The sequence below is a fragment of the Haliotis asinina genome, chromosome 13 (assembly GCF_037392515.1).
Source record: "Haliotis asinina isolate JCU_RB_2024 chromosome 13, JCU_Hal_asi_v2, whole genome shotgun sequence".
Taxonomy (NCBI): Eukaryota; Metazoa; Mollusca; class Gastropoda; order Lepetellida; family Haliotidae; genus Haliotis; species Haliotis asinina.
The window spans coordinates 415,495-443,264 of NC_090292.1; the positions used below are offsets into that span (position 1 = coordinate 415,495).

The window sequence follows — 27,770 nt, forward strand, 5'->3', positions numbered from 1 at the left end:
GAAACCAAAAACACCTGTACGTGTTTTGCTCCAATTTTCTCAAAATTGTGATTGTCCTGTGCATGAGCACCTTTCGTACTGAGGCAATAAACCCTCTTTGTCTTCAAGACTGAACAATCATTTGACAAAAAGCACACAAGGAAATGTCAAGATTGACATCGCCGCAATGACATTCTTCACAGGAATGTCCCTATAGGTGTTTCCAAGAGCAATGTTATGTGTAAACTACCATGTTAGTACAGATGTGAAACGACTGTTTTTATATTTATTATTATGTTACAGGGTGAAACATATATCTGAGCTGAATAAATTGTGGAGCATGTCACAGCTCACACCCCAACAGGTGTTGTTCTTCATTGAATAGAACCATTCCTTACCTTACTACATTATCGAAACTAGACGTCACTCGGCGTGACAACAGATACCATCAGTTTACGTGCAGTTCACGTTTTCTATTTGACCACAATCAGAGTTCCTATGGAATAGTCCGCCATGATGAGGGTTAGGGCTAGGATTAGTGATGGAATAGTACGTCAAGATAATTCCCAAAACTGTCAGATTATCCTGACACAAAGGTGTACAACGACAAATAATTGTTAATCCGCTAACCAACTCAGTGATCAGAATACATACAGACCTAAGCCTTACGTTTAGAACATTGTTACATACCTGCATTCGTGCTGATATGATGGATTTCGTGCTTGGAGTTAAAGTTAAAAAGAAACAGTCGGACTATTTCGCTGATAAACCCTCGTCCTTGAACATTAATATTCACTCGATGTTTCCCTGAAAAAAAACCAAAAAAAGTATGACACGACTACATACTGATGCCATAAACATGGCAGCATGAAGATGAACCGAGGAGGTAACATTACAAATTGATGACATGAACATGGCTGTATGGTGTACAGAGGCAATGACACTACTTACTGATGACATGAACATGACTGTATGATGTACAGAGGCAGTGACACTACATACAGATGCCATAAATATGGCGGTATGATGTACAGAAGCAGTGACACTACATACTGATGACATGAACACGGTTGTATGATGTACAGAGGCAGTGACACTACAGATTGATGACACGGGTGTATGATATACAGAGTCAGTGACACTACATATTCATAACATGAACGTGGCAGTATGATGTGTGACCAGCTCACCCTTCTGTGTGTGGTCGACCCAATGTGTGACTAGCTCACCCTTCTGTGTGTGGTCGACCATATATGTGACTAGCTCACCCTTCTGTGTGTAGTCGACCCTATGTGTGACTAGCTCACCTTTCTGTGTGTAGTCGACCCAATGTGTGATCAGCTCACCCTTCCGTGTGTAGTCGACCCTATCTGTGACTAGCTCACCCTTCTGTGTGTAGTCGACCCTATGTGTGACTAGCTCACCCTTCTGTGTGTAGTCGACCCTATGTGTGACTAGCTCACCCTTCTGTGTGTAGTCGACCCAATGTGTGACTAGCTCACCCTTCCGTGTGTAGTCGACCCTATCTGTGACTAGCTCACCCATCTGTGTGTAGTCGACCCTATGTGTGACTAGCTCACCCTTCTGTGTGTAGTCGACACTATACGTGACTAGCTCACCCTTCTGTGTGTAGTCAACCGTATACGTGAGTACCTCACCCTTCTGTGTGTAGTCGACCCTATACGTGACTAGCTCACCCTTCTGTGTGTAGTCGACCCTATGTGTGACTAGCTCACCCTTCTGTGTGAAGTCGAACCTATCTGTGATCAGCTCACCCTTTTGTGTGTAGTCGACCCTATACGTGAGTAGCTCACCCTTCTGTGTGTAGTCGACCCTATGTGTGACTAGCTCACCCTTCTGTGTGTGGTCGACCCTATGTGTGACCAGCTCACCCTTTTGTGTGTAGTCGACCCTATACGTGAGTAGCTCACCCTTCTGTGTGTAGTCGACCCTATGTGTGACTAGCTCACCCTTCTGTGTGAAGTCGACCCTATGTGTGACCAGCTCACCCTTTTGTTTGTAGTCGACCCTATACGTGAGTAGCTCACCCTTTTGTTTGTAGTCGACCCTATACGTGAGTAGCTCACCCTTCTGTGTGTAGTCGACCCTATGTGTGACTAGCTCACCCTTCTGTGTGTAGTCGACCCTATGTGTGATCAGCTCACCCTTTTGTTTGTAGTCGACCCTATACGTGAGTAGCTCACCCTTCTGTGTGTAGTCGACCCTATGTGTGACTAGCTCACCCTTCTGTGTGTAGTCGACCCTATGTGTGACCAGCTCACCCTTTTGTTTGTAGTCGACCCCATACGTGAGTACCTCACCCTTCTGTGTGTAGTCGACCCTATGTGTGACTAGCTCACCCTTCTGTGTGTAGTCGACCCTATGTGTGACCAGCTCACCCTTTTGTTTGTAGTCGACCCTATACGTGAGTAGCTCACCCTTTTGTTTGTAGTCGACCCTGCTGTTGCGGCGGATGACGTCAAGGACCCAGAACAGGAGATAATCCATCATTATAATGATACCGGTAATGAGAGCCCGGAACATCAACTGCACTGTTCCCTTCACCTGTACAAACAATCCCTCATAAACATGATCTGTATGTATAATATCTTGTTTCTCAGGACCAACTTGGGTCTAAGCGTGTTATACAGCTTCTGCCAAACTATCTATCACACAGCCTGTTTATCATCAAACCATATATATCAGAAAACAGGTATGGTGGAGATATATTTACATTTTGATGGTAGTCGAGATGTACACAAACGCCGATGGAGGACTGATCTACATTCTGATGGTACATACAACATGATGGGGATACAGATCTACATTCCGATGGTACATACAACATGATGGGGATACAGATCTACATTCTGATGGTACATACAACATGATGGGGATACAGATCTACATTCCGATGGTACATACAACATGATGGGGATACAGATCTACATTCCGATGGTACATACAACATGATGGGGATACAGATCTACATTCCGATGGTACATACAACATGATGGGGATACAGATCTACATTCTGATGGTACATACAACATGATGGGGATACAGATCTACATTCTGATGGTACCTACGACATGATAGGCATACAGACCTACATACAACATGATCGGGACACAGATGTACACACACCATGATGGTTGTACAGATCAACATACAACCTGATGGTGGTACAGATCTGTACACAGAAATCATGGTGGTACAGATCAACACACAACATGATGGTGCTACAGATCGAAACGTACAACCTGATGGCGGTACAGATCTCTACACAGAACCTGATGGTGGTACAGATCTCTACACAGAACCTGATGGTGGTACAGATCGAAACATACAACCTGATGGTGGTACAGATCTCTACACAGAACCTGATGGCGGTACAGATCTCTACACACAACCTGATGGTGGTACAGGTCTGTACACAGAACCTCATGTTGGTACAGATCAACACACAGCCTGATGTTGGTACAGATCAACACACAGCCTGATGGTGGTACAGATCTCTACACAGAGCCTCATGGTGGTACAGGTCTGTACACAGAACCTCATGGTGGTACAGATCAACACACAACCTGATGTTGGTACAGATCTAAACACACAACCTGATGGTGGTACAGATCAAAACACACAACCTGATGGTGGTACAGATCAAAACACACAACCTGATGGTGGTACAGATCAAAACACACAACCTGATGGTGGTACAGATCAAAACACACAACCTGATGGTGGTACAGATGAACACGTAACCTGATGGCGGTACAGATCTCTACACAGAACATTATGGCGGTACAGATCTCTACACAGAACATTATGGCGGTACAGATCTCTACACAGAACATCATGGCGGTACAGATCTCTACACAGAACATCATGGCGGTACAGATCTCTACTCACCCTGACGGTGGTACAATTCAACACACACCCTGATAGTGGTACGAATATCTACACAACATGGTGGCGTTTCAGATCTACACACAACCTGATGTGGTGAAGGGCTGACACATATCTCGAGATAGGTTACATGATTCTACTGTCATACCAGTTTGGATTTTTCTGAGGCCATCAGTTTCCTGGAAGTTGGGTATATGACTTTCTTTTCCTCGATCTTCTTCAGGGGCAACAGCACTGTCTTTCCCTTTAAGATGTTTGTGAAAAATCATTTTTAACTGGTTTTCATATGTCATATTGTAACTTATATTTGATTCTTTTTTCTTGTGCTCATCAAAGGAACAAGATCATGTAAATAAATTTACATGGCTGTAAGTGTGGCGTAAATAGAGCGAGGGGGGTAAAAGACACTCAGGTCAAGTCAACACAATACAACACTGCTAAGTGTGCTCCATGTTCACTAATCTGTTGCTAGAGGTGACAAGGACACAAGACGAGGTCACTCCTGTCTACACTGCTAATTGTGCCACACATTCGCATACCTGTTGCTAACCCGATTACGATAGTAACATGTCTGCGATCCGTGCACAGTGACAAGTTCCAGTATGTGTGAATGTGGCAGTTATCACTATGTGAAAATAACCCAATCAGTCATCACGTACCTTCTGCTTGCGACGAAAGTCGATATGGCGGAAGTACTTCGTAATGTATATGTTGTCGTACTTGAAGTCTGTCAGATAGTTCTTCTCGTACAAGTAGGCTCTGTGAAATACAAGTGGGTTAGGACATCTTTTCTACTTAACATCTGTTACAGGATTACCAATAAGAGTATGTAAGTGCTTTGTCTCTTTCAGAGTATATTCCTTCATGTGGCCACATTGTACGACCACATTTGGCCTTAACACAGGTGTACTTCCATTTCACATGACCATTTTGGGTCTGACCACGGGCGTACCTACACGACCATATTTGGCCCGAGCACAAGTGTACTTCCACTTTACATGACCACATTTGGCCTGACCACAGGTGTACCTGTATTTTACAAGACTATAGGTGTATTTCCATTTTACATGACCACATTTGGCTTGACCACAGGTGTGCGTGCATTTTACACTAGTAGGTTTACCAGTTATGTCTTCCTGACTATTTGTTTACCGATAGGCATTGCTGTACAGCAAGATATAGGTTTATGTAGTGACTCATGACACCATGAAGTAAAATCCTCATATGTCCACAATAACACAAAATTTAGTTGTTCTGTTTCTGCTGTTGTTCATCATAGACGTAAACTAAGATAGACTTGTTAAGTGTTTTCCTTGTTTTCCAAGCTGTTGTTGTAGCAGTGACGTATTGTATACGTTGTAGTTAATGGCTTTAAAATTCAGTAAAACGCTGTTAAAATATTTCTCTTTTTTATTGAGTTGTAGAGTTGTTGTGGGCTACAGTATTCGTGTCATTCTCTTTGTCTTTTGTCTTTGCCTACTGTGTATGCCAGGTTTATGAATACGTACGCCATGTCCATTTCATGTTAGTGGGAGTCTTAGTGATAATATTGCGGATGTTGATTGGCTGATTGGATTATCTGTTGCAATAAGATGATATCGCGCGGTGTCTTGTGGTTGTCATTGGGTTCTGTGTACTGAACATGAACACGTGTTCACCTACTGTTCTCGGCTGAAAAGGGGAAACTTTTTTATGTTCTAATTCTCTTCGATCAAACGAACATAAAATATTTATTTATGTACAACAAAATACTTCGCATGGGTAATGCCTACCGCAGCTCACAGACGAGCAGGTTTATTAACACAGAGTATACAAAGAGCCGGCAGAATATTAAAATACCATCTCGTCTGCACCTTCAACCTGTACCTGAAAAACAAGCAAATTCAAAACCAGAAAAAACTGCTTACACATATATGAAGTATACTACAGACGTTCCTGCAATACTAACTTCATTTTATTAATATTATTAATATATTATTATCATTACTGTTATTATTCATTTGTTTGTGTTTAAATGCAAGGCAAAACTAAAATACATATCTCCAATTCCTTACATCCTCAATTTTGGGTCAGGTCCCATCTCCAGGCCGCTCCATGTCATATAAGATCACATCAGGTCAGCCCTCTCCTCCTTACATCCGAATCTCAGTACCTCACTGCTAATACAGATCGCAATACTGCGTACATGAACCATCCGGCTTGTAATCCAGAATTATCCATACGGATTGAAGGTTCAATACTGAAACCTTCATAACTTCAACAAGGTCCAATACACTCGATTTAAGAAAGCTGCTCGCCGTGTTGTGCGAAGACCTCGAATGACTCAACTCATGTTCAATCTCACCACGTCACCTTCGTCACGTGGCTTCAGCACAAATCTCACGTGCAAAACACCTTCGCTGCAGTAGGCAAGCTCTACCGTATTTAACCCAAAATAAATTCATTTATGTTCTAATTCTCTTCGATCAAACGAACATAAAATATCTATTTATGTACAACAAAATACTTCGCATGGGTAATGCCTACCGCAGCTCGAAATTAAAAGACAGGGCAAAGAAGTGAGAACTATTTATTACAGATCCAGGAAATTATAAGCCTAACATAGAAGTCACGCTCAGTAACTCTTTTATGTCATCTTTAACATATCCATCTTTTGCCGTGTCGGAAACCCAGCGACCATGTCTCTTAAACAAACGATCAGGTACACCTGCATTCGCAGCAGCTGTTGCTCCTCCAGCACGAAAACTGTGCAAACCAAAACTGTTCACATCTATTCCTATTTCATGACATTTTTCCCTGAAAATTTCTCTTGTTCTCGTGTAAGAGATTGGCTTATTACCTCTGAGAACATATATCCTTTGCTTTTTACAATAACTCACTTGTCTGAAAATAAACTCATGCGAATCTTCTTTAATATTTGCTAATGAAATATAACGGTGAAGCATTCTGACTGGACAGAGTTTGGAACCAGATGCTGCAACTACAATAAATCTACCATCTCTGTACACATCCGTCTTACTCTTTTCTATGAAAATACGAACATATCCTTCATGAAAAGAAATATCAGACCGCCTAATAGAGGAAACTTCAGAAAATCTGAAAAAACCAGCATATGAAAGAATGGACATTGTCAGAAACCTTAAATCTACAAGCGAACAATCCTCTCTGCCAAATCTAACAACTAACTTTTCCAAAATAACAACATCTATAGGCTCTTTCATCTTGAGAGGGTCACTGTAACATCTCCTTGCGGCTTCTGTAATATTCTTAATCAGGTCATGTTGACATGGATCTGGTAAACCCGCTACTCTGTGTGCCCATCTTATACCGTAAACTGCATTCATAATAACGGGAGACCTTTTACCCGACTGAATCAATGACGTAAGGTACAAACCTACATGAAAAGAGTTTGCAGGCAAAACAGTTATTTCTTTAAACCTTGAGGCCCATTTTTTCCAACATGTAAAAGCTCTTCTGTATTTTACCACTGTAGCATCTGCTTTAGATTTTAAAACTATTCCAGGCATTTTTGTAGATAAGTCAACTAAATCCTGGTGCACCAGATCATCCTTGTCTCGCCATATACCAACGGAAAATATACCTGAAAAGATATATAATCAGTTGTCAAACCTGAGAGCAACCATGAACCCAGTGAAACTATTGAATATATTCTGCTTGCTCCCTCCTGAAACAGCGTTGCTGCCACTTAACTGAATCATGTCTGTAATGAATTTTCTGGGTTGCCCTTCCAGGAATAACAACGGCCAGTATGGAGCGGAAGGCCACATTGGCACCACCAGTGTAGTAGAAGCATTGCATGCTAAGATGAAATGTACAGTTTTACACACCAAATACACAGGAGGAACTACCCAATTGTTCTCCCCATACCACTGCTGAGTAAATGCATCAACTGCCTCTGTATCTGGTACCCATGACCTGGAATTAAACCTTTTCAACTTGGTGTTCAAATGGTTTGCAAAACGATCTACAGAATGTGGCCCCCATCTGCCATCTAAAAATTTGAAAACATCATCTGTAACTCTCCAGTCATCCGAATCTTCAAACCTACTCAGAGCATCGGCCTTTTCATTTTCTGATCTGGGAATCCAGCTGAACTTAACCTTATGTTGTACTGATTGGCTATCACAAAGATGGAGGTGGCAACTTGTTGTAGATGTTGTTTAGAACTACCACATGAAGCTACATGACAACATGGTTTGCTGTCTGTGAACCACTTTACAGTTTTGCCCATTAGAACCCTGGTAAACGCAATAAGAACTAATTCTATGGCCTTCAATTCTCTCCACGTGGAACTACAAAGTATCTCTTGAGAGTCCCAGACATATTGAAACACATGATCAGAATCCACAACATAACCTCCACAACCTACATCACTTGCATCTGAAAACACCGATAGCATAGGTTTACTAACCGTTGACAGCGCTCTTGGTTTTAGACTACGCAGGTTGTCTCTCCAAAACAGCAATTCATACACACAATGAGAATTATTTAACCTAAGAAATCTATCCCAGGAAGAAGCCTTTTGGACCTCGGAATACATATGCCTTGTGAAAAGTCTACAAACATCACCCAAAACAGGAGTAAGAGCTATGACTTTACCTGCTAAAGCAGCCAAACTCCTTGCTGTGAACCTGGGCAAAACAGATGTGAATGCTGAAAAACTAGACACTATATCTTCTGTTTTCTTGACAGGAATAGAAAGAACACTAGAATCTAAATTCCATGTGAATCCAAGCCACTCTAACTCTGTAACAGGATGCCATACTGACTTCTCAATATTAACAACAAAACCTGATTGTTCTAGAGTGTCTCTAACAATGTCCGAATGGCTAGAGCACAAATCCTTGGATCTAGCATAACCAAAGCCATCATCAAGATACACAACAATATGAATAGATTGCCTTCGCCAATATGTAACTAGTGGACGAATACACTTCGTAAAGATGTAAGGTGCAGATGTTAACCCAAACGGCAAAACTGTGAAACAATAGTACCTAATAATGCCATTAGCATTCCAAGCAAAACCCAAGTACTGTTGTTGACTAGAGTGTATGTCGATGTGATGATAACCAGATTTTAAATCAAACTTAAACATGAAACCTGTGTCTTGCACAAAATCCAAGGCTGTTTTGTAACCCTCAAAAACAATCTTTCTTTTGTAAACAAACTGATTGACAAACCTAAGGTCAAGGATAAGCCTCTTCTTGCCTGAACGCTGTATGGCTACTGAAAGAGGATTAACAACTAAAGGAGGACTATCAAGCTCAACAATACAAGAGTTTCTTAAAAGTTCTTGAATAGCCTGTACAACAAAAGTACCGTTCCTCAAAGCGGATTGGTTATTTTTAGAAAAAGATGGAGGAGGACTATCAATGAAAGGAATGACATAACCGTCTGTTATAGTATCGATCACAAACTGAGGAGCTCCAATTTTAACCCAAAAGGAAACATGTTTCCTTAAACTACCTTTCACAACACACAAAGATTCGGATTCAAACTCGTAAGACCTTAGCTGAATAAACTCAGAAGCGAGGTCATTACCTCCTGAGCCTGCAGAACTGTCAATGTCACAAACTGGAGAACAAGTAACACCCCTCTGTTGTGTCTTGGTTTTCTTGACTGATGGCGTCTGAACGTCGGAACTGCAACTTTTCACAGCAACTCGTCCTAAAACAAGTTTTTGTAAGAATACTCTCAGGAACGATACAAACTATTCATCTGACTAAAGTAATAACTTCTTTATTAAAGAAACGTGGTTACCTGAAGTGACATCTTTACTTCTTGACAACTGCGTCTTGGTTGGACTGGACTGAATCGGAGCTGGCTGACTGGGCTGCACGTAGTGAGGCTGCCGCTGGACAGGCGACCCTCCAGTGGCCGAACCCGCCACAGAAATAACACTGTTGGTTGGGAGCTGGACCTCGTTTGACCATGGAACGAAATGGCTGGCTCTGACCTGTTGTAGTTTCCCTAGAAGTATCAACCATGCTAGCAGAAGACACAGTAGCACTGGGTGCAACATAGTTGGGTCTCCCTCTGGTCCGGAATGACGACGCACGTCTTTTGCGCAGGGCTTTGTTCTCCGCTTTCTCGAATCTACGTTCTTCCTCGGATCCAGAGGCAATATCATCTCCCTCTAGTTCAGCCACAACAGCCCAACCAGATGGTGACCTATCCGCTAAACGGATATGCTTATTCCTCCTGGAAATGTCTGAGGAAAGATCTTGGAGAATCCCCACACAATCAGAATACCTGCTACTCTTAATGTATCTGAAAGCTGTGTCAATCTTGTCCAAACAACCAGCATTAAATTTATACTGAAGTTGGTTGCCTTTAAACCGAAAACTTGGAATTTCTGAATCTCTACGAGCCCTTTTGAACGCTGCGAATGATCTTTCTTCACTCTCTTCAATAATGTCACGTTTAAATGTCTTTAGTTTGCAATCCATGTAATCTTTAAATAATTGAAAAGTTTCATAACCTTCTATGGATTCCTTCTGCTGATTCGTCTTGGATGCATCAGAGTCCTCCGAATGCTGTGAAGGTGAAACCGTACGCTGATTCATAGCAGAGTGTAGATTTAAGAAAGCTGCTCGCCGTGTTGTGCGAAGACCTCGAATGACTCAACTCATGTTCAATCTCACCACGTCACCTTCGTCACGTGGCTTCAGCACAAATCTCACGTGCAAAACACCTTCGCTGCAGTAGGCAAGCTCTACCGTATTTAACCCAAAATAAATTCATTTAACATTAGCTTTTCTAAAATGTAAACATTATACTTGGCTACACCGGTTCAGGCTGTACACTATTCATACCTAATGTTGTATTCTATTGTAAATCTATTCCCTTATAAACTTTTATTCTAGTGTGTAGAATGATCCCTCTGGGGTGTAGAATGCTCGCGCTGTGATACTAGCTGTGAGAAGTGAGATGCGTATAACCCGTGTTAGTTGTGCATTTCACTCGCCATTTAACAACCTCAACCCTCAAAGTCGTGCATATTTCTCATAAACTAAGCCATCCCGAGTTATCTCCCTGTATGACCTCTCAGGAAACGTTTTGCGTCTCATTTTGCCGAAGGTTGAATTTTGTTGTGTACAGATAGCGATGGTTATATGTTTTTCTTTTTTTACTTTTTCTCTTCTTATAACATACATATTGAACTTATGATACCTCTGTGATGAAACGAGCTGGTAACATTGTAGCATGTATGTATCTCTACGAGGGACCCTTCATGACTAGAAGAAGCATTGCGATGAGACTCCGCAAGCCGATTTGGGCGACTTATGGACTTCTGTGATCTGTTCACATTGGACCTTGTCGACTTAAGATAAAGTAGTTTGTACTTGAGTTTTTGTTGTGTTTTTTGTAAACATTGTGGCGTGTGCTACGATGCGAAGGAGTGTGGAAGATTGGCTGTTGTGTGATAAGAAGTTAAAATAATATAAGTGATAACATCAGCATATTACCATCAATACAACTTAATTAAACACATTCATAACGAAGTCTCAGTTTACAACTAGAGGCAGAACCATGTCAGAACTGATGTCAGACCACGACTTACTGATGTCAGACCATGACTTACTGATGTCAGACCATGACTTGCTGATGTCAGACCATGACTTACTGATGTCAGACCATGACTTACTGGGGTCAGACCATGACTTTCTGGTGTAAGACCACAACTTACTGGTGTCAGACCATGACTCACTAATGTCAGACCATGACTGACTGGTATGAGGTTGTTACTTCTCAGCTACATACCTGTAGAAAATGAGCAGAAACATGAAGGCAAGGATGCGCTGGATCAGTATCATTACAAACTCCATTGCTTCGCGTTTCTGAGAAAATTCGTACATTGTCGCTTTCCGTGCCTCCTCCGCTCTGGTGTAGTCTAGAGCCTCGGTGTCGGCCACCACCTGGTAGATTGAGAAACCGTGCTGAATAAAGGCACCTAAATAAGCCTAAAACAACATGCCAGCCCAATCTCAGGCTTACCTCAATGTTTCTGTTCAAGACATGCCCATTTTAGTCAACAGGTTTTGTCATGTTCGTAACTCAAAGACCTAAATATCCAGTAGAATCCAAGCGGGCCGTACTTTACTGAACATTTCACTGGTAGAAAGCTAGTGGGCTCTGATATACTGGACATTTTACTAGCTGGACGCATGTGGGCTCTAATATACTGAACAGATCACTAGTAGGAAGGTAGTTTGCTCTAATATACTGAACATTTCCCCAGTTGGAAGCTAGTGGGCTCTAATATACAGTCGTGAACATTTCACTGGTAGGAAGCTAGTGGGCTCTAATATACTGTCGTGAACATTTCACTGGTAGGAAGCTAGTGGGCTCTAATATACTGTCGTGAACATTTCACTGGTAGGAAGCTAGTGGGCTCTAATATACTGTCGTGAACATTTCACTGGTAGGAAGCTAGTGGGCTCTAATATACTGTCGTGAACACTTCACTGGTAGGAAGCTAGTAGGCTCTAATATACTGAACAGTTCACTGGTAGGAAGCTAGTGGGTTCTAATATACTGAACAGTTCACTGGTAGGAAGCTAGTGGGCTCTAATATACTGAACAGTTCACTGGTAGGAAGCTAGTGGGCTCTAATATACTGAACAGTTCACTGGTAGGAAGCTAGTGGGTTCTAATATACTGAACAGTTCACTGGTAGGAAGCTAGTGAGTTCTAATATGCTGAACAGTTCACTGGTAGGAAGCTAGTGGGCTCCAATATACTGAACAGTTCACTGGTAGGAAGCTAGTGGGTTCTAACATACTGAACAGTTCACTGGTAGGAAGATAGTGGGTTCTAATATACTGAACAGTTCACTGGTAGGAAGCTAGTGGGATCTAATATACTGAACGGTTCACTGGTAGGAAGCTAGTGGGCTCTAATATACTGAACAGTTCACTGGTATGAAGCTAGTGGGTTCTAATATACTGAACAGTTCACTGGTATGAAGATAGTGGGCTCTAATATACTGAACAGTTCACTGGTAGGAAGCTAGTGGGCTCTAATATACTGTCGTGAACATTTGACTGGTAGGAAGCTAGTGGGCTCTAATATACTGTCGTGAACACTTCACTGGTAGGAAGCTAGTGGGCACTAATGTACTGAACAGTTCACTGGTAGGAAGCTAGTGGGTTCTAATATACTGAACAGTTCACTGGTAGGAAGCTAGTGGGTTCTAATATACTGAACAGTTCACTGGTAGGAAGCTAGTGGGCTCTAATATGCTGAACAGTTCACTGGTAGGAAGCTAGTGGGTTCTAATATACTGAACAGTTCACTGGTAGGAAGCTAGTGGGCTCTAATATGCTGAACAGTTCACTGGTAGGAAGATAGTGGGTTCTAATATACTGAACAGTTCACTGGTATGAAGCTAGTGGGCTCTAATATGGTGAACAGTTCACTGGTAGGAAGCTAGTGGGTTCTAATATACTCAACAGTTCACTGGTAGGAAGCTAGTGGGTTCTAATATGCTGAACAGTTCACTGGTATGAAGCTAGTGGGTTCTAAGATACTGTCGTGAACATTTGACTGGTAGGAAGCTAGTGGGCTCTAATGTACTGAACAGTTCACTGGTAGGAAGTTAGTGGGTTCTAATATACTGAACAGTTCACTGGTAGGAAGCTAGTGGGCTCTAATATACTGAACAGTTCACTGGTAGGAAGTTAGTGGGCTCTAATATACTGTCGTGAACACATCACTGGTAGGAAGCTAGTGGGCTCTAATGTACTGAACAGTTCACTGGTAGGAAGTTAGTGGGTTCTAATATACTGAACAGTTCAGTGGTAGGAAGCTAGTGGGCTCTAATATACTGAACAGTTCACTGGTAGGAAGTTAGTGGGCTCTAATATACTGTCGTGAACACTTCACTGGTAGGAAGCTAGTGGGCTCTAATGTACTGAACAGTTCACTGGTAGGAAGGTAGTGGGTTCTAATATACTGAACAGTTCACTGGTAGGAAGGTAGTGGGTTCTAATATACTGAACAGTTCACTGGTAGGAAGCTAGTGGGCTCTAATATACTGAACAGTTCACTGGTAGGAAGCTAGTGGGTTCTAATATACTGAACGGTTCACTGGTAGGAAGCTAGTGGGTTCTAATATACTGAACAGTTCACTGGTAGGAAGCTAGTGGGCTCTAATATACTGAACAGTTCACTGGTAGGAAGCTAGTGGGTTCTAATATACTGAACGGTTCACTGGTAGGAAGCTAGTGGGCTCTAATATACTGAACAGTTCACTGGTAGGAAGCGAGTGGGCTCTAATATACTGAACAGTTCACTGGTAGGAAGCTAGTGGGCTCTAATATGCTGAACAGTTCACTGGTAGGAAGCTAGTGGGTTCTAACATACTGAACAGTTCACTGGTAGGAAGCTAGTGGGCTCTAATATGCTGAACAGTTCACTGGTATGAAGATAGTGGGTTCTAATATACTGAACAGTTCACTGGTATGAAGATAGTGGGTTCTAATATACTGAACAGTTCACTGGTATGAAGCTAGTGGGCTCCAGCATACTTAACAGTTCACTGGTAGGAAGCTAGTGGGTTCTAATATACTGAACAGTTCACTGGTATGAAGACAGTGGGTTCTAATATACTGAACAGTTCACTGGTATGAAGATAGTGGGTTCTATTATACGGAACAGTTCACTGGTATATAGATAGTGGGTTCTAATATGCTGAACAGTTCACTGGTATGAAGCTAGTGGGGTCTAATATACTGAACAGTTCACTGGTATGAAGATAGTGGGTTCTAATATACTGAACAGTTCACTGGTAGGAAGCTAGTGGGTTCTAATATACTGAACAGTTCACTGGTAGGAAGCTAGTTGGCTCTAATATACTGAACAGTTCACTGGTAGGAAGCTAGTGGGTTCTAACATACTGAACAGTTCACTGGTAGGAAGCTAGTGGGTTCTAATATGCTGAACAGTTCACTGGTAGGAAGCTAGTGGGCTCTAATATACTGAACAGTTCACTGGTAGGAAGCTAGTGGGTTCTAAGATACTGAACAGTTCACTGGTAGGAAGATAGTGGGTTCTAATATACTGAACAGTTCACTGGTAGGAAGCTAGTGGGTTCTAATATACTGAACAGTTCACTGGTAGGAAGCTAGTGGGCTCTAATATGCTGAACAGTTCACTGGTAGGAAGCTAGTGGGTTCTAAGATACTGAACAGTTCACTGGTAGGAAGCTAGTGGGTTCTAATATGCTGAACAGTTCACTGGTATGAAGATAGTGGGTTCTAATATACTGAAGAATTCACTGGTAGGAAGCTAGTGGGCTCTAATATACTGAACAGTTCACTGGTATGAAGTTAGTAGGCTCTAATATACTGAACAGTTCACTGGTAGGAAGCTAGTGGGCTCTGATATATTGAACAGTTCACTGGTAGGAAGCTAGTGGGTTCTAATATACTGAACGTTTCACTGGTAGGAAGCTAGTGGGCTCTAATATGCTGAACAGTTCACTGGTATGAAGCTAGTGGGCTCTAATATGCTGAACAGTTCACTGGTAGGAAGCTAGTGGGTTCTAATATACTGAACAGTTCACTGGTAGGAAGCTAGTGGGTTCTAATATGCTGAACAGTTCACTGGTATGAAGCTAGTGGGTTCTATCATACTGAAGAGTTCACTGGTATGAAGCTAGTGGGTTCTTACATACTGAAGAGTTCACTGGTAGGAAGCTAGTGGGCTGTAATATGCTGAACAGTTCACTGGTATGAAGATAGTGGGTTCTAATATACTGAACAGTTCACTGGTATGAAGATAGTGGGTTCTAATATACTGAACAGTTCACTGGTAGGAAGCTAGTGGGCTCTAATATACTGAACAGTTCACTGGTAGGAAGGTAGTGGGCTCTAATATACTGAACAGTTCACTGGTAGGAAGCTAGTGGGCTCTAATATACTGAACAGTTCACTGGTAGGAAGCCAGTGGGTTCTAACATACTGAACAGTTCACTGGTAGGAAGCTAGTGGGTTCTAACATACTGAACAGTTCACTGGTAGGAAGCTAGTGGGTTCTATCATACTGAACAGTTCACTGGTAGGAAGCTAGTGGGTTCTTATATGCTGAACAGTTCACTGGTAGGAAGCTAGTGGGCTCTAATATACTGAACAATGCACTGGTAGGAAGCTAGTGGGCTCTAGTATACTGAACGGTTCACTGGTAGGAAGCTAGTGGGTTCTAATATACTGAACAGTTCACTGGTAGGAAGCTAGTGGGTTCTAATATACTGAACAGTTCACTGGTAGGAAGCTAGTGTTCTCTAATATACTGAACGGTTCACTGGTAGGAAGCTAGTGGGTTCTAATATACTGAACAGTTCACTGGTAGGAAGCTAGTGGGTTCTAATATACTGAACGTTTCACTGGTAGGAAGCTAGTGGGCTCTAATATACTGAACAGTTCACTGGTAGGAAGCTAGTGGGTTCTAATATACTGAACGGTTCACTGGTAGGAAGCTAGTGGGCTCTAATATACTGAACAGTTCACTGGTAGGAAGCTAGTGGGCTCTAATATACTGAACAGTTCACTGGTATGAAGCTAGTGGGTTCTAATATACTGAACGGTTCACTGGTAGGAAGCTAGTGGGCTCTAATATACTGAACGGTTCACTGGTAGGAAGCTAGTGGGCTCTAATATACTGAACAGTTCACTGGTAGGAAGCTAGTGGGCTCTAATATACTGAACAGTTCACTGGTATGAAGCTAGTGGGCTCTAATATACTGAACAGTTCACTGGTAGGAAGCTAGTGGGCTCTAATATACTGAACAGTTCACTGGTAGGAAGCTAGTGGGCTCTAATATACTGAACAGTTCACTGGTATGAAGCTAGTGGGTTCTAATATACTGAACGGTTCACTGGTAGGAAGCTAGTGGGTTCTAATATACTGAACGGTTCACTGGTAGGAAGCTAGTGGGCTCTAATATACTGAACAGTTCACTGGTAGGAAGCTAGTGGGCTCTAATATACTGAACAGTTCACTGGTATGAAGCTAGTGGGCTCTAATATACTGAACAGTTCACTGGTAGGAAGCTAGTGGGCTCTAATATACTGAACAGTTCACTGGTAGGAAGCTAGTGGGCTCTAATATACTGAACGCATCACTGGTATGAAGTTAGTAGGCTCTAATATACTGAACAGTTCACTGGTAGGAAGCTAGTGGGCTCTGATATATTGAACGCGTGACTGGTAGGAAGCTAGTGGGCTCTAATATATTGAATGCTTGACTGGTATGAAGCTTGATGGTCGTAATATAGAGAACAATTTCACTAAACGTGAAATACGCATGATAGTCTGATCATCTGATATCGATCTTCCAACCTTATACTGCATATTGACGCTGAATCCCTGGTCCATGTTGTTAATCATGTCACGTGATGCCGAGTATGTCTCACCAACACCTGGGTTGACGACCTTCATGGAGTCGCAATCAAGGCCAATCGCTCCTGGCATGACTGCAGGGGGAAAAGTGGCATTGGCTAAACGATGCTTAGAAGTACGATCAGTTTGTGAGACTTTCGAGAAAATCAGTGTATTGTCTCTTATGTATTTCCCAATACATTGCATACCTCTTACTTCATTCCTCTCATTTACGAGCGCTTCTTCTCTCACTCTTACTCTGGGTGTAATACCAGTAGTATCTCGTCCGTTACCTGTTCCGTGATGCCTTAAATGTCCATCATGTAGACATTTTCATATTTGCGACTTCATGTCACGCCACAGCCGAGGTGAGTTGGTACAACTCTCGGCCATACATCATCTTAATGTGATGTGCGTCTATATATTTTACAGGTATGTATATTTCATGTATACTTTCTTTGCTAGGAATGGTATTCTCTTACAGGTTCGCGCTTGCGTGGTATTTATAATAATCTATTATATATCTATTATATATCTATTATAATGCATTGCGTTGCACGAGATTACTCCTTACACACCGGCACCAGCACGTGAGTGACGTCTGCTCATTTACTTAGATAACAAAGTACAGTATGATGTGAAAAGCTGTAAAGGCCATATTATAAATGGTAAACTTTGTGCAATATTTCGTATTGGCGACTTCATGTCACGCCACGGCCGAGGTGAGTTGTTCCGTCACTCGGCCATATATCATCATCATTTGATGTTCATATATACATTTTACAGAATAAACAGATTTTAATCAACTACACCTCAGTCCATAGCAGATTTAAATGACAGGGTTGTATTGCCATCTATGTGAGAAATCTAATAAGATGGGCTGTTCATTGTCATCGATATAAAAAAAGTTTGATTTGTGCATTGATAATGATGTCAGAAGTTGGTCACCTAACCATTTACCTTACCTCACACATCTATGCCGTTTTGTGTTTGGCTGATCGCTCTTCCATTATTGTTTTATGTACCCCGCTTACAAGCGAAAACATTTGTATCTACCCCTGCTGGGAATGCCACACTTCGTGGTAGTAATTCTTTCTATTATGTAAGCTTGTTTTCCCGGCTACCTGATTGGTCTAGAGGCGGTCACGTGACCGTCGGCAGAAAAAGCATATTGACGCCAGCCCAGGTCCAACCTAAAGTCATACTGATAAGGTCGACCTTAAGAGATAAGGTTGCAAAAAGCAATAAAAGAGGTATTGTGAACCAAAAGTCACTGTGTTCTGTAATCTGATTGGTTGAAAAACATGATCAAATGGTGTTAGATTCCCGTAAACTGCAAGACTATTCACTGCGTATTGACCTCGCAAACAATTGTTTTGTTGAGTCATCCACAGTGGTGATGTCATTCAAATCATATTGTGACGTAAAGTCAGAATGACGTCACAAATGAGCTGAAACGGCCAGCTGATGACACTTCACTGCTGTACCCCTACTCGATGTAAACGAGTGCAGACAGTAAAACCCCTTTGGCTTGCTTTTGTGTTTACAATGTCGATAAACATCATGTGTTGGCCAATTTCCGGGTGTTGTTGAGTATTTGAAGCACGGGAATGCATTTGGAACCGACGTCGTCAGTAACACCCGGAAATTGGCCAACACATGATGTTTATCTCCTAATTGACCACATTCACCAGTCTATAATTGTATAATATGAAATAACATTGAATCACGTATGACTGTCTGCGCTCTGTAGCTACAAGTCACAAGTCTGATAGCTCTCCAAAACATTCGAATTATACCCGTTTATAAGCACACAATCCTGAGACAATTGGATCAGAAAGTGTGTGATGACTTGGACAACACTTCTACAAAGTTATTTCTGAGAATAAGTATGTGGATGTTATTGGCAATTTTTATGTGTGTTCTGGTTTGAAATTTCAAGTTTCATTTCAGTCAGCACCCGAGCACTCCGACCGCACACCAAGATCACATCACCAGTGGACACAGAGTAAACTATAGAAGCGATTAACTTTTGTCTATGTTTGAGTGTGATGTCACAATCACCAAGAGAAAAAGATAACGGCGAGGTTGCAGAGCTAGCAGAAAAATCCCAAGGTCAATAAAAGTTCATATTAAGCGGCGCACTTCAGTTGAAGGCAGAAATGAATGTAAAACAGGACTGAATTGAAACAAGGTGTGGAATGTCCCAATCACAGCAAATTAACAAGGTAAAGAAACTTTTAAAGCAAGCTTTGTCAGACACAAGACTACTGAACTTAACAATTACATTTCTGAAAATGAGATTGACATATGCATAATTACAGAAACCTGGTTGAAGGCCAGCGACTCTGTGTTTATCAATGAGATAGTTCCAGCTGTAGACAATCGACCCTGGACCAGACAATCCAGTCAACCGATGACATCTGTCAACCAAGTCAGCAAGCCTGACCACCCGATCCCGTTAGTTGCCTCAAGCATAGTCGCCTTTTATGGTGAAGCATGGGTTGCTGAAGGCCTATTCTACCCCGGGACCTTCACGGGTCCTGGGGTGATGTAGATACAGAGAGACGTGAATAATCTAGTAATAATCTAGTCCACCCGATCCCGCTAGTCGCCTCTTACGACAAACATAGTCGCCTTTTATGGCAAGCATGTGTTGCTGAAGGCCTATTCTACCACGGGACCTTTACGGGTCTACGCCAGTATTACCCAGAACAGACCTGACAGATGGGGTTGGGGTTTAGCACTTCCCAACAAGTCATCAGTGGTGATCAAACCTGTCGATGATACCGAGGATAAATACTCAAGCTTTGAGTTCCTTAGTCTATGTGCATTGAATAGAGGTATCGCTTTCTTCCACTTTACAGGCCGCCATTTTCCAGTAAGAGCAAGGTAACTAAAGTATTGTTCTACAAGAACTTTCTCATTTGATTGAAGTAACAACATGTATAAATCATAGATATCTCACGGTCGGGGATTTCAGTATCCGTAAGGATGACCCAAATGATGTGTTCATGGGAGAATTCAGCAATAAATTGTACAGCTCTGGATTGACACGGCATGTTGCAGTGCCAACTCACCGGAGTGATCAAATATTGGATTTGGTTATTACAGAAGTAGATGATACTATTGTCACGTCCTTGGATGCGGTTGATCACGGTATATCAGATCACCAGATCATTTCCTGTCCCTCAACCTTGAAATACCTAAACCATTATGGAGAACAGTAAGCCATCGCAAAACTCGCGAAGTATGTGTCCACGCCGTTTAGTGTGACCTACATATGAAGTTCAAGGACAACGACTTACTGCTTAACGACCACAGACCACCTCATTTCTAGTGGATGTGAATGTTAAGGTGCAGCTATACGACAATGTGTTACAGGGAACTCTTGAAGCTCATGCTCCCTCAAAGACTTCAAGAAATTCTGAAAGCCAAACATGAGCGGCGTTGTTTGATCAGCCTAGGTCGCTCACATTCGGAATGCTATCAGCCAAAACAAAAATAATTCTAAACAGTTAATGGCAACAGTCAAGAAGCTTACTGACATAACAGCAGCTGCCCCAAACATAAGAACAATTGATGAATCCAACTCATTGTCAAATGCTCTTGCTGATTTTGTCATTGACAAAATAGTGGATGACGTATCCGCTAATGGCAGAGATGCTAAACAATCCAGTTCGTTTTGATGTTTTCACAATTCCGCGGAGATACATTAAAGAACTTCGGCGGAGACAGCATAAAAAAGACACCACTGTAAGTTTAATTATGGTAGCCTCACCTCTGACGATTTCGCATATAACAGTCAGTTTCAACGGAAGGCAGAGAATGTAGCCAAGAAGCCACAGAGCTTTCATACAGCGCTTCTCCAAGTCCCGGAACCAGTTGCGACAGTTCTCAACACCCTTCGTGAAGACATCTGTGAGACAAACCATATCAAAGTGATCATGACACAGACTACAACAGTTATTACTATTCCGATCTGTCAGCATTCATAGGCAATTGCGAAACTTTTATATTCACGAGTATTTAACAGACGTGGATGTTCAAAAGGGTTTCAGATGGGTGCATGTGAAAGTGCTTCAGTCACATGTGTCATTACGGCAAAAGTGTTCAGAGGCTGCCAAGGTGCCATGTCCTGCCAGTAAAGAATTAGCACACTACCCGGTAGGACCCATTCTGGGAGCTGACCAGTATGCATTAATGCCGAAGACCCTACACCAAGGGAATGGTCCCGCTTTGTCAACATTGCTGACATCTTCGGGAAGATACACAAGGTGCAGCACATAAAAATGCTATAGGGGCACACGTGGTAGATCTGGCCCCAGGACGGGTTGAGGAAGCTAAAGTTATTACCTGTTGGGTGACCTAGAGGAACAAATCTCAGATCATGTGTGGGAAGCATTTACTTGGTCGAAATAGGATTTGGGACTAGAGGACCAAGTGGAGTTTCGCCAAATTGTTGGTCGAGGTTCAAGATGTCTTCGCACGACGACTTAAACTTCTCAGTGACTGAGCATGCCATTGTCACAGATGCCGAGGTCCCTTCTAAGAACACAGTTGGGGCTCACTGTTGTCAAAAGAGTATTTACACATTACCAAAAGTCAAATAAAAACGCGTCTCTCTAGAATGTCATTGAAATCAAGCTCAGTAGCGTGTATGCCTCCATCGGCGTTTATGCAGGCCACAACACGTCGCTACATGGATGACGTCAGGCGACGAATGACGTCAGGTGTGATTCGTTGCCATTCCTGTTGGAGACATTGTTCCAGCTGTTGTACGGTCACAGGTGGCGCTGGCAGTCTATCCAGGTAATCCCACAAGTACTCAGTTGGACTGAGGTCTGGAGAACATACTGGCCATTGTAAGAGATCAATGTTGGCGTTCTGTAGAAAGTTGTTCGTCAGTCGTGCAGTATGAGGTCTTGCATTAATGCCGTTTTTAGATTTTTCGAAATTTTGGTTCAGTTTGTTCTCGGAAAGGATGGGTCTTTACATCGGTAACATGGCTCAGTATGGATAATTTCATAAGTTTTCACTTTGCGATGTTTTTATGTACTTGTTTATTTGTATACTTTCTTTTGAGCATTAGTTTTATGTATTTTGTGTATATGCACCAAGGCTAGGGGTAGGTGTTACACAGTGTGACATGGCAATGTGTGTCTGGGGAGAGTCACGTGCCCCGTCAGTAAGGCTGTACCGAATGATCAGCAGAGATCATAGTGACATGCAGCCGAAGTGCGTACAGATTTACATGCATGGGAAGGGCCTCTAACCTACCACTAAGGTACTGTAGTGTACGTGCACGTGTAGTGAGAGCAACATTGTTAGAGATTTGTACAGTATATACTATTTATTGATTTGTGCTTTCAATGAATGTCTTGAATTATTCCATCTTCCACGGACATGATATGATGATATGAAGTATTGTGTGTTTCTTTGAAAAGACATTTGTAGTGTGGTGATATTGTGACGGTATATGTGAGTATATGTGAATGGTGAGGTGTGATGTGCGTGTTTGGGCGTGCAGGGAAAACAGTGTGAGTGTGTTTGGTGCTTTGAGAATGAAATTGTGAATGCAATCCCATATGAACTATTGTAAATAAGCTAGATTTAGTTAATAAATTATATTTTCTTTTGAATTTGGGGTTTGTGTTTACTCTAGTCTGTGACACTTTGTGATAACTGGGTCTCCTCCTATCGATATAAGCAAATGGTGGGGAAGAAGTAGCCTGTGTAGGCCACAAACTCTTTTTTATGTAAAAACAAGGGTGGGAAAGAAAATGTCTAGCCCAGATTTTCCCAAGGGTAAGGATATCCTTAGACAAAACTGTCCAGTGGAAGGTTTGGTCCAGGCCAGATTCTCCCAGGGGAAAGTTATGACCAGACAAGAAATGACCTGTTACACAAGTCTCGTGGTCACCGGTACCGTAGTTCAAGACCATGATCGGAAGGTGCCGGAAACAGCCAATCACCGAAGAGTCTATGGAAGTCAGTTTGAGAGTATGCCAGTCTGAATTAGGATCTTAGTTCGTAGATCTGGGCTGAAGTACCGCAGAGTGCAACCCACAGCCTACTCTAGCCGTTCGTTAACATCCTGGTAAATCAACTGTATTGCACTGAGAGGTGTACTGTCATTTACCCTAACCTTATTTGTTCATTCAATGTGTTGTTTAATATCACAGTCTTATTTATATTCTATTTTGCTGGTTTAAAGGAAACTCACAGGACGTTTGTCAGGGTGATTGATTTATAACCTGTAACGCCACGGGCATGTCCCAGTGTTTTACATCACGCGACTATCGTCGAATTATGATGCATTAAGTTTTCCCCATTCCTAGTAGGTCTGAGGAAGAAACTTCACCTCAACCTGAACCTGGACTTATGAAGACAGGTTGATCTGGCTCACCTTCGCAGCGATAGTCCAGCTTTCTCTCCCACGTGTTCTCCACAGCCTTGCTCGGCTCTGCGCTGGGCTGGATGCTATGTCGCTCTTCTATGGCGGAGGTTCTGTCCTTGTGGCCTGTCTTGAGGTCAACGTCACGGGCACGTTTCTTCATCTTCTCTATAGATCCACTGTTTTCCATCTATGGGGGAGAAATAGTTACTGTGTTGTAGCCCAAAGTGAACCATTCCATTTTCACCGCAAGATATGATAATTAACGAGATGGTGTCCCTACATCCCTTTGGACAAAGAGGCTGAAGATATAGATGCTGGCAAATGCCATATACATTCCCTACCACGTATCATGGCAAATGCTGAGATAGGAAAGATTTCAGTTAAAGCGGTGTGTATGTAAATATTTCATTTACTGTGGTTTCTGTAGCCTCTATATTACTGCGTATTCAAGTCTAACAATTGGTTGACGCCCAAATATTACCTCTCTCCTGATTGGTCCAAATGCCTCGTTGACAACTTTTCCAATCTTCTTTATGAGGAATCCCTCTTTCTGGCCATGGAAAGATAGTATGGGCGATAGGTGTTCAGAAATTGTGAATCTTATCAGTGATAAGTATTCATATGTTATTTATGGAATCAGTGGGCATGCTGCTTTCAAAGTTGTAATGAAAAATGTTAGCCAGAAATTTGTAAGAAAGAGGTGTTTGGTAGAACAAGGAACAACTGCTACGTAATTAACTACAGCATACAAGGGCATTATGTTGAGGGTGTTTCGTTATAAAACACATGTATCTCATCAACTGAAGTAGTCCATATATATAGGTGGTGTAGCCACAGTAAATATGCTATGTGCTTCGTTCACAGGTCATAGAAAACGAAAATACCACTAAGTTACGCACGGTATACAATCTGATATTTGATTTTGTTTACAATTCAGTCATGCAGTTTCGGACTTCAGAGTTCGCTTTTGTTTTCACTTGATTTCATGTACACATCAGAACAATAGCCTCCATACTTCACACCGGTATCTGAACCACAGCCTCCATACTTCACACCGGTATGTGAAACATAGCTCCCTACTTCACACCGGTATCTGAACCATAGCCTCCCTACTTCACACCGGTATGTGAAACATAGCTCCCTACTTCACACCGGTATCTGAACCATAGCCTCCCTACTTCACACCGGTATGTGAAACATAGCTCCCTACTTCACACCGGTATCTGAACCATAGCCTCCCTACTTCACACCGGTATCTGAACCATAGCCTCCATACTTCACACCGGTATCTGAACCATAGCCTCCATACTACACACCGGTATCTGAACCATAACCTCCCTACTTCACACCGGTATCTGAACCATAGCCTCCCTACTACACACCGGTATCTGAACCACAACCTCCATACTACACACCGGTATCTGAACCATAGCCTCCCTACTACACACCGGTATCTGAACCATAGCCTCCCTACTTCACACCGGTATCTGAACCATAGCCTCCCTACTTCACACCGGTATCTGAACCATAGCCTCCCTACTACACACCGGTATCTGAACCATAGCCTCCCTACTTCACACCGGTATCTGAACCATAGCCTCCCTACTTCACACCGGTATCTGAACCATAGCCTCCCTACTTCACACCGGTATCTGAACCATAGCCTCCATACTTCACACCGGTATCAGAACCATAGCCTCCCTACTTAACACCGGTATCTGAACCATAGCCTCCCTACTTAACACCGGTATCTGAACCATAGCCTCCATACTTCACACCGGTATCTGAACCATAGCCTCCCTACTTCACACCGGTATCTGAACAATAGCCTCCATACTTCACACCGGTATCTGAACCATAGCCTCCCTACTACACACCGGTATCTGAACCATAGCCTCCATACTTCACACCAGTATCAGAACCATAGCCTCCCTACTACACACCGGTATCAGAACCATAGCCTCCCTACTACACACCGGTATCTGAACCATAGCCTCCCTACTTAACACCGGTATCTGAACCATAGCCTCCCTACTACACACCGGTATCTGAACCATAGCCTCCCTACTACACACCGGTATCTGAACCATAGCCTCCATACTTCACACCGGTATCAGAACCATAGCCTCCCTACTACACACCGGTATCAGAACCATAGCCTCCCTACTACACACCGGTATCTGAACCATAGCCTCCCTACTTAACACCGGTATCTGAACCATAGCCTCCCTACTACACACCGGTATCTGAACCATAGCCTCCCTACTACACACCGGTATCTGAACCATAGCCTCCATACTTCACACCGGTATCTGAACCATAGCCTCCCTACTTAACACCGGTATCTGAACCATAGCCTCCCTACTTCACACCGGTATCTGAACCATAGCCTCCATACTTCACACCGGTATCTGAACCATAGCCTCCCTACTTCACACCGGTATCTGAACAATAGCCTCCATACTTCACACCGGTATCTGAACCATAGCCTCCATACTTCACACCGGTATCTGAACCATAGCCTCCCTACTACACACCGGTATCTGAACCATAGCGTCCATACTTCACACCGGTATCTGAACCATAGCCTCCATACTTCACACCGGTATCTGAACCATAGCCTCCATACTTCACACCGGTATCAGAACCATAGCCTCCCTACTTAACACCGGTATCTGAACCATAGCCTCCCTACTACACACCGGTATCTGAACCATAGCCTCCCTACTACACACCGGTATCTGAACCATAGCCTCCATACTTCACACCGGTATCAGAACCATAGCCTCCCTACTTAACACCGGTATCTGAACCATAGCCTCCCTACTTCACACCGGTATCTGAACCATAACCTCCCTACTTCACACCGGTATCTGAACCATAGCCTCCATACTTCACACCGGTATCAGAACCATAGCCTCCCTACTTAACACCGGTATCTGAACCATAGCCTCCCTACTACACACCGGTATCTGAACCATAGCCTCCATACTTGACACTGGTATCTGAACCATAGCCTCCATACTTCACACCGGTATCTGAACTATAGCCGCCATACTTCACACCAGTATCTGAACCATAGCCTCCCTACTTCACACCTGTGTCTGAACCATAACCTCCATACTTCACACCGGTATCTGAACCATAGCCTCCCTACTTCACACCGGTATCTGAACCATAGCCTCCCTACTTCACACCGGTATCTGAACCATAGCCTCCATACTTCACACCGGTATCTGAACAATAGCCTCCCTACTTCACACCGGTATCTGAACCATAGCCTCCCTACTACACACTGGTATCTGAACCATAGCCTCCCTACTTCACACCGGTATCTGAACCATAGCCTCCCTACTTCACACCGGTATCTGAACCATAACCTCCCTACTTCACACCGGTATCTGAACCATAGCCTCCATACTTCACACCGGTATCTGAACCATAGCCTCCCTACTTCACACCGGTATCTGAACCATAGCCTCCCTACTTAACACCGGTATCTGAACCATAGCCTCCATACTTCACACCGGTATCTGAACCATAGCCTCCCTACTTCACACCAGTATCTGAACCATAGCCTCCCTACTACACACCGGTATCTGAACCATAGCCTCCCTACTTCACACCGGTATCTGAACCATAACCTCCATACTACACACCGGTATCTGAACCATAGCCTCCCTACTTCACACCGGTATCTGAACCATAGCCTCCCTACTTCACACCGATATCTGAACCATAGCCTCCATACTTCACACCTGTGTCTGAATCAGTTGGTCCACAGTTGTCATGGGAACCTGATTACATTCGTATCGTGGCAGTCCATGGTCAGTTGCACAAAGCTATCGATGGTTTCAAATAATCACATTTCGTGCACTACTACAATCTCTGTCGCAACGGTAGGATTGCTCTGTTTAACAGAGCATGAATCCCATCTCTATCTGAATCGTGGCATCCTGTTCTCCTGTGTAAATTTCTTCTGTGTCATGTGTACCTCAATCGTTTTGTCATGATCTCACCTGTATCACAACCTGTATCAGTATCTTCCTGTATCATGACGTGGTATTCTCGCATGTATA

At 42.8% G+C, this 27,770-nt stretch overlaps 4 protein-coding genes across 4 annotated transcripts in view; 1 reads left to right on the forward strand and 3 right to left on the reverse strand.

The window, feature by feature from the left end:
• LOC137260300 (E3 ubiquitin-protein ligase DCST1-like) overlaps window positions 1-27,770 on the reverse strand; it is a 65,977-nt gene that overhangs the window by 8,762 nt on the left and 29,445 nt on the right. Inside the window, exons 5-13 of the mRNA XM_067797984.1 lie at window positions 24,173-24,241; window positions 23,701-23,878; window positions 21,073-21,210; window positions 17,253-17,386; window positions 11,674-11,828; window positions 4,548-4,647; window positions 4,037-4,132; window positions 2,418-2,544; window positions 670-786 (exon numbers count right to left, since the gene is read on the reverse strand). Coding sequence (XP_067654085.1) covers window positions 670-786; window positions 2,418-2,544; window positions 4,037-4,132; window positions 4,548-4,647; window positions 11,674-11,828; window positions 17,253-17,386; window positions 21,073-21,210; window positions 23,701-23,878; window positions 24,173-24,241 — 1,114 coding nt within the window. The remainder of the gene's footprint in view (window positions 1-669; window positions 787-2,417; window positions 2,545-4,036; window positions 4,133-4,547; window positions 4,648-11,673; window positions 11,829-17,252; window positions 17,387-21,072; window positions 21,211-23,700; window positions 23,879-24,172; window positions 24,242-27,770) is intronic.
• LOC137259877 (integrase/recombinase xerD homolog) lies at window positions 6,408-7,496 on the reverse strand (the record flags this gene model as incomplete). Its single annotated transcript, XM_067797509.1, has 1 exon — window positions 6,408-7,496. A coding segment is annotated over one exon (1,020 nt), but the record flags the coding sequence as incomplete, so codon positions are not given.
• On the reverse strand, window positions 7,874-10,475 carry LOC137260274 (uncharacterized). The gene is made up of 3 exons (XM_067797965.1): window positions 9,688-10,475; window positions 8,321-9,275; window positions 7,874-7,900 (listed from the first exon to the last, which is right to left on the reverse strand). The coding sequence occupies exons 1-3, from the start codon at window positions 10,473-10,475 to the stop codon at window positions 7,874-7,876; spliced, it is 1,770 nt and encodes a 589-aa protein (XP_067654066.1).
• Window positions 24,364-27,619, forward strand: LOC137260275 (uncharacterized). The gene is made up of 4 exons (XM_067797966.1): window positions 24,364-24,380; window positions 26,114-26,230; window positions 27,236-27,385; window positions 27,613-27,619. Exons 1-4 carry the CDS (start codon window positions 24,364-24,366, stop codon window positions 27,617-27,619), a joined length of 291 nt encoding a protein of 96 aa, XP_067654067.1.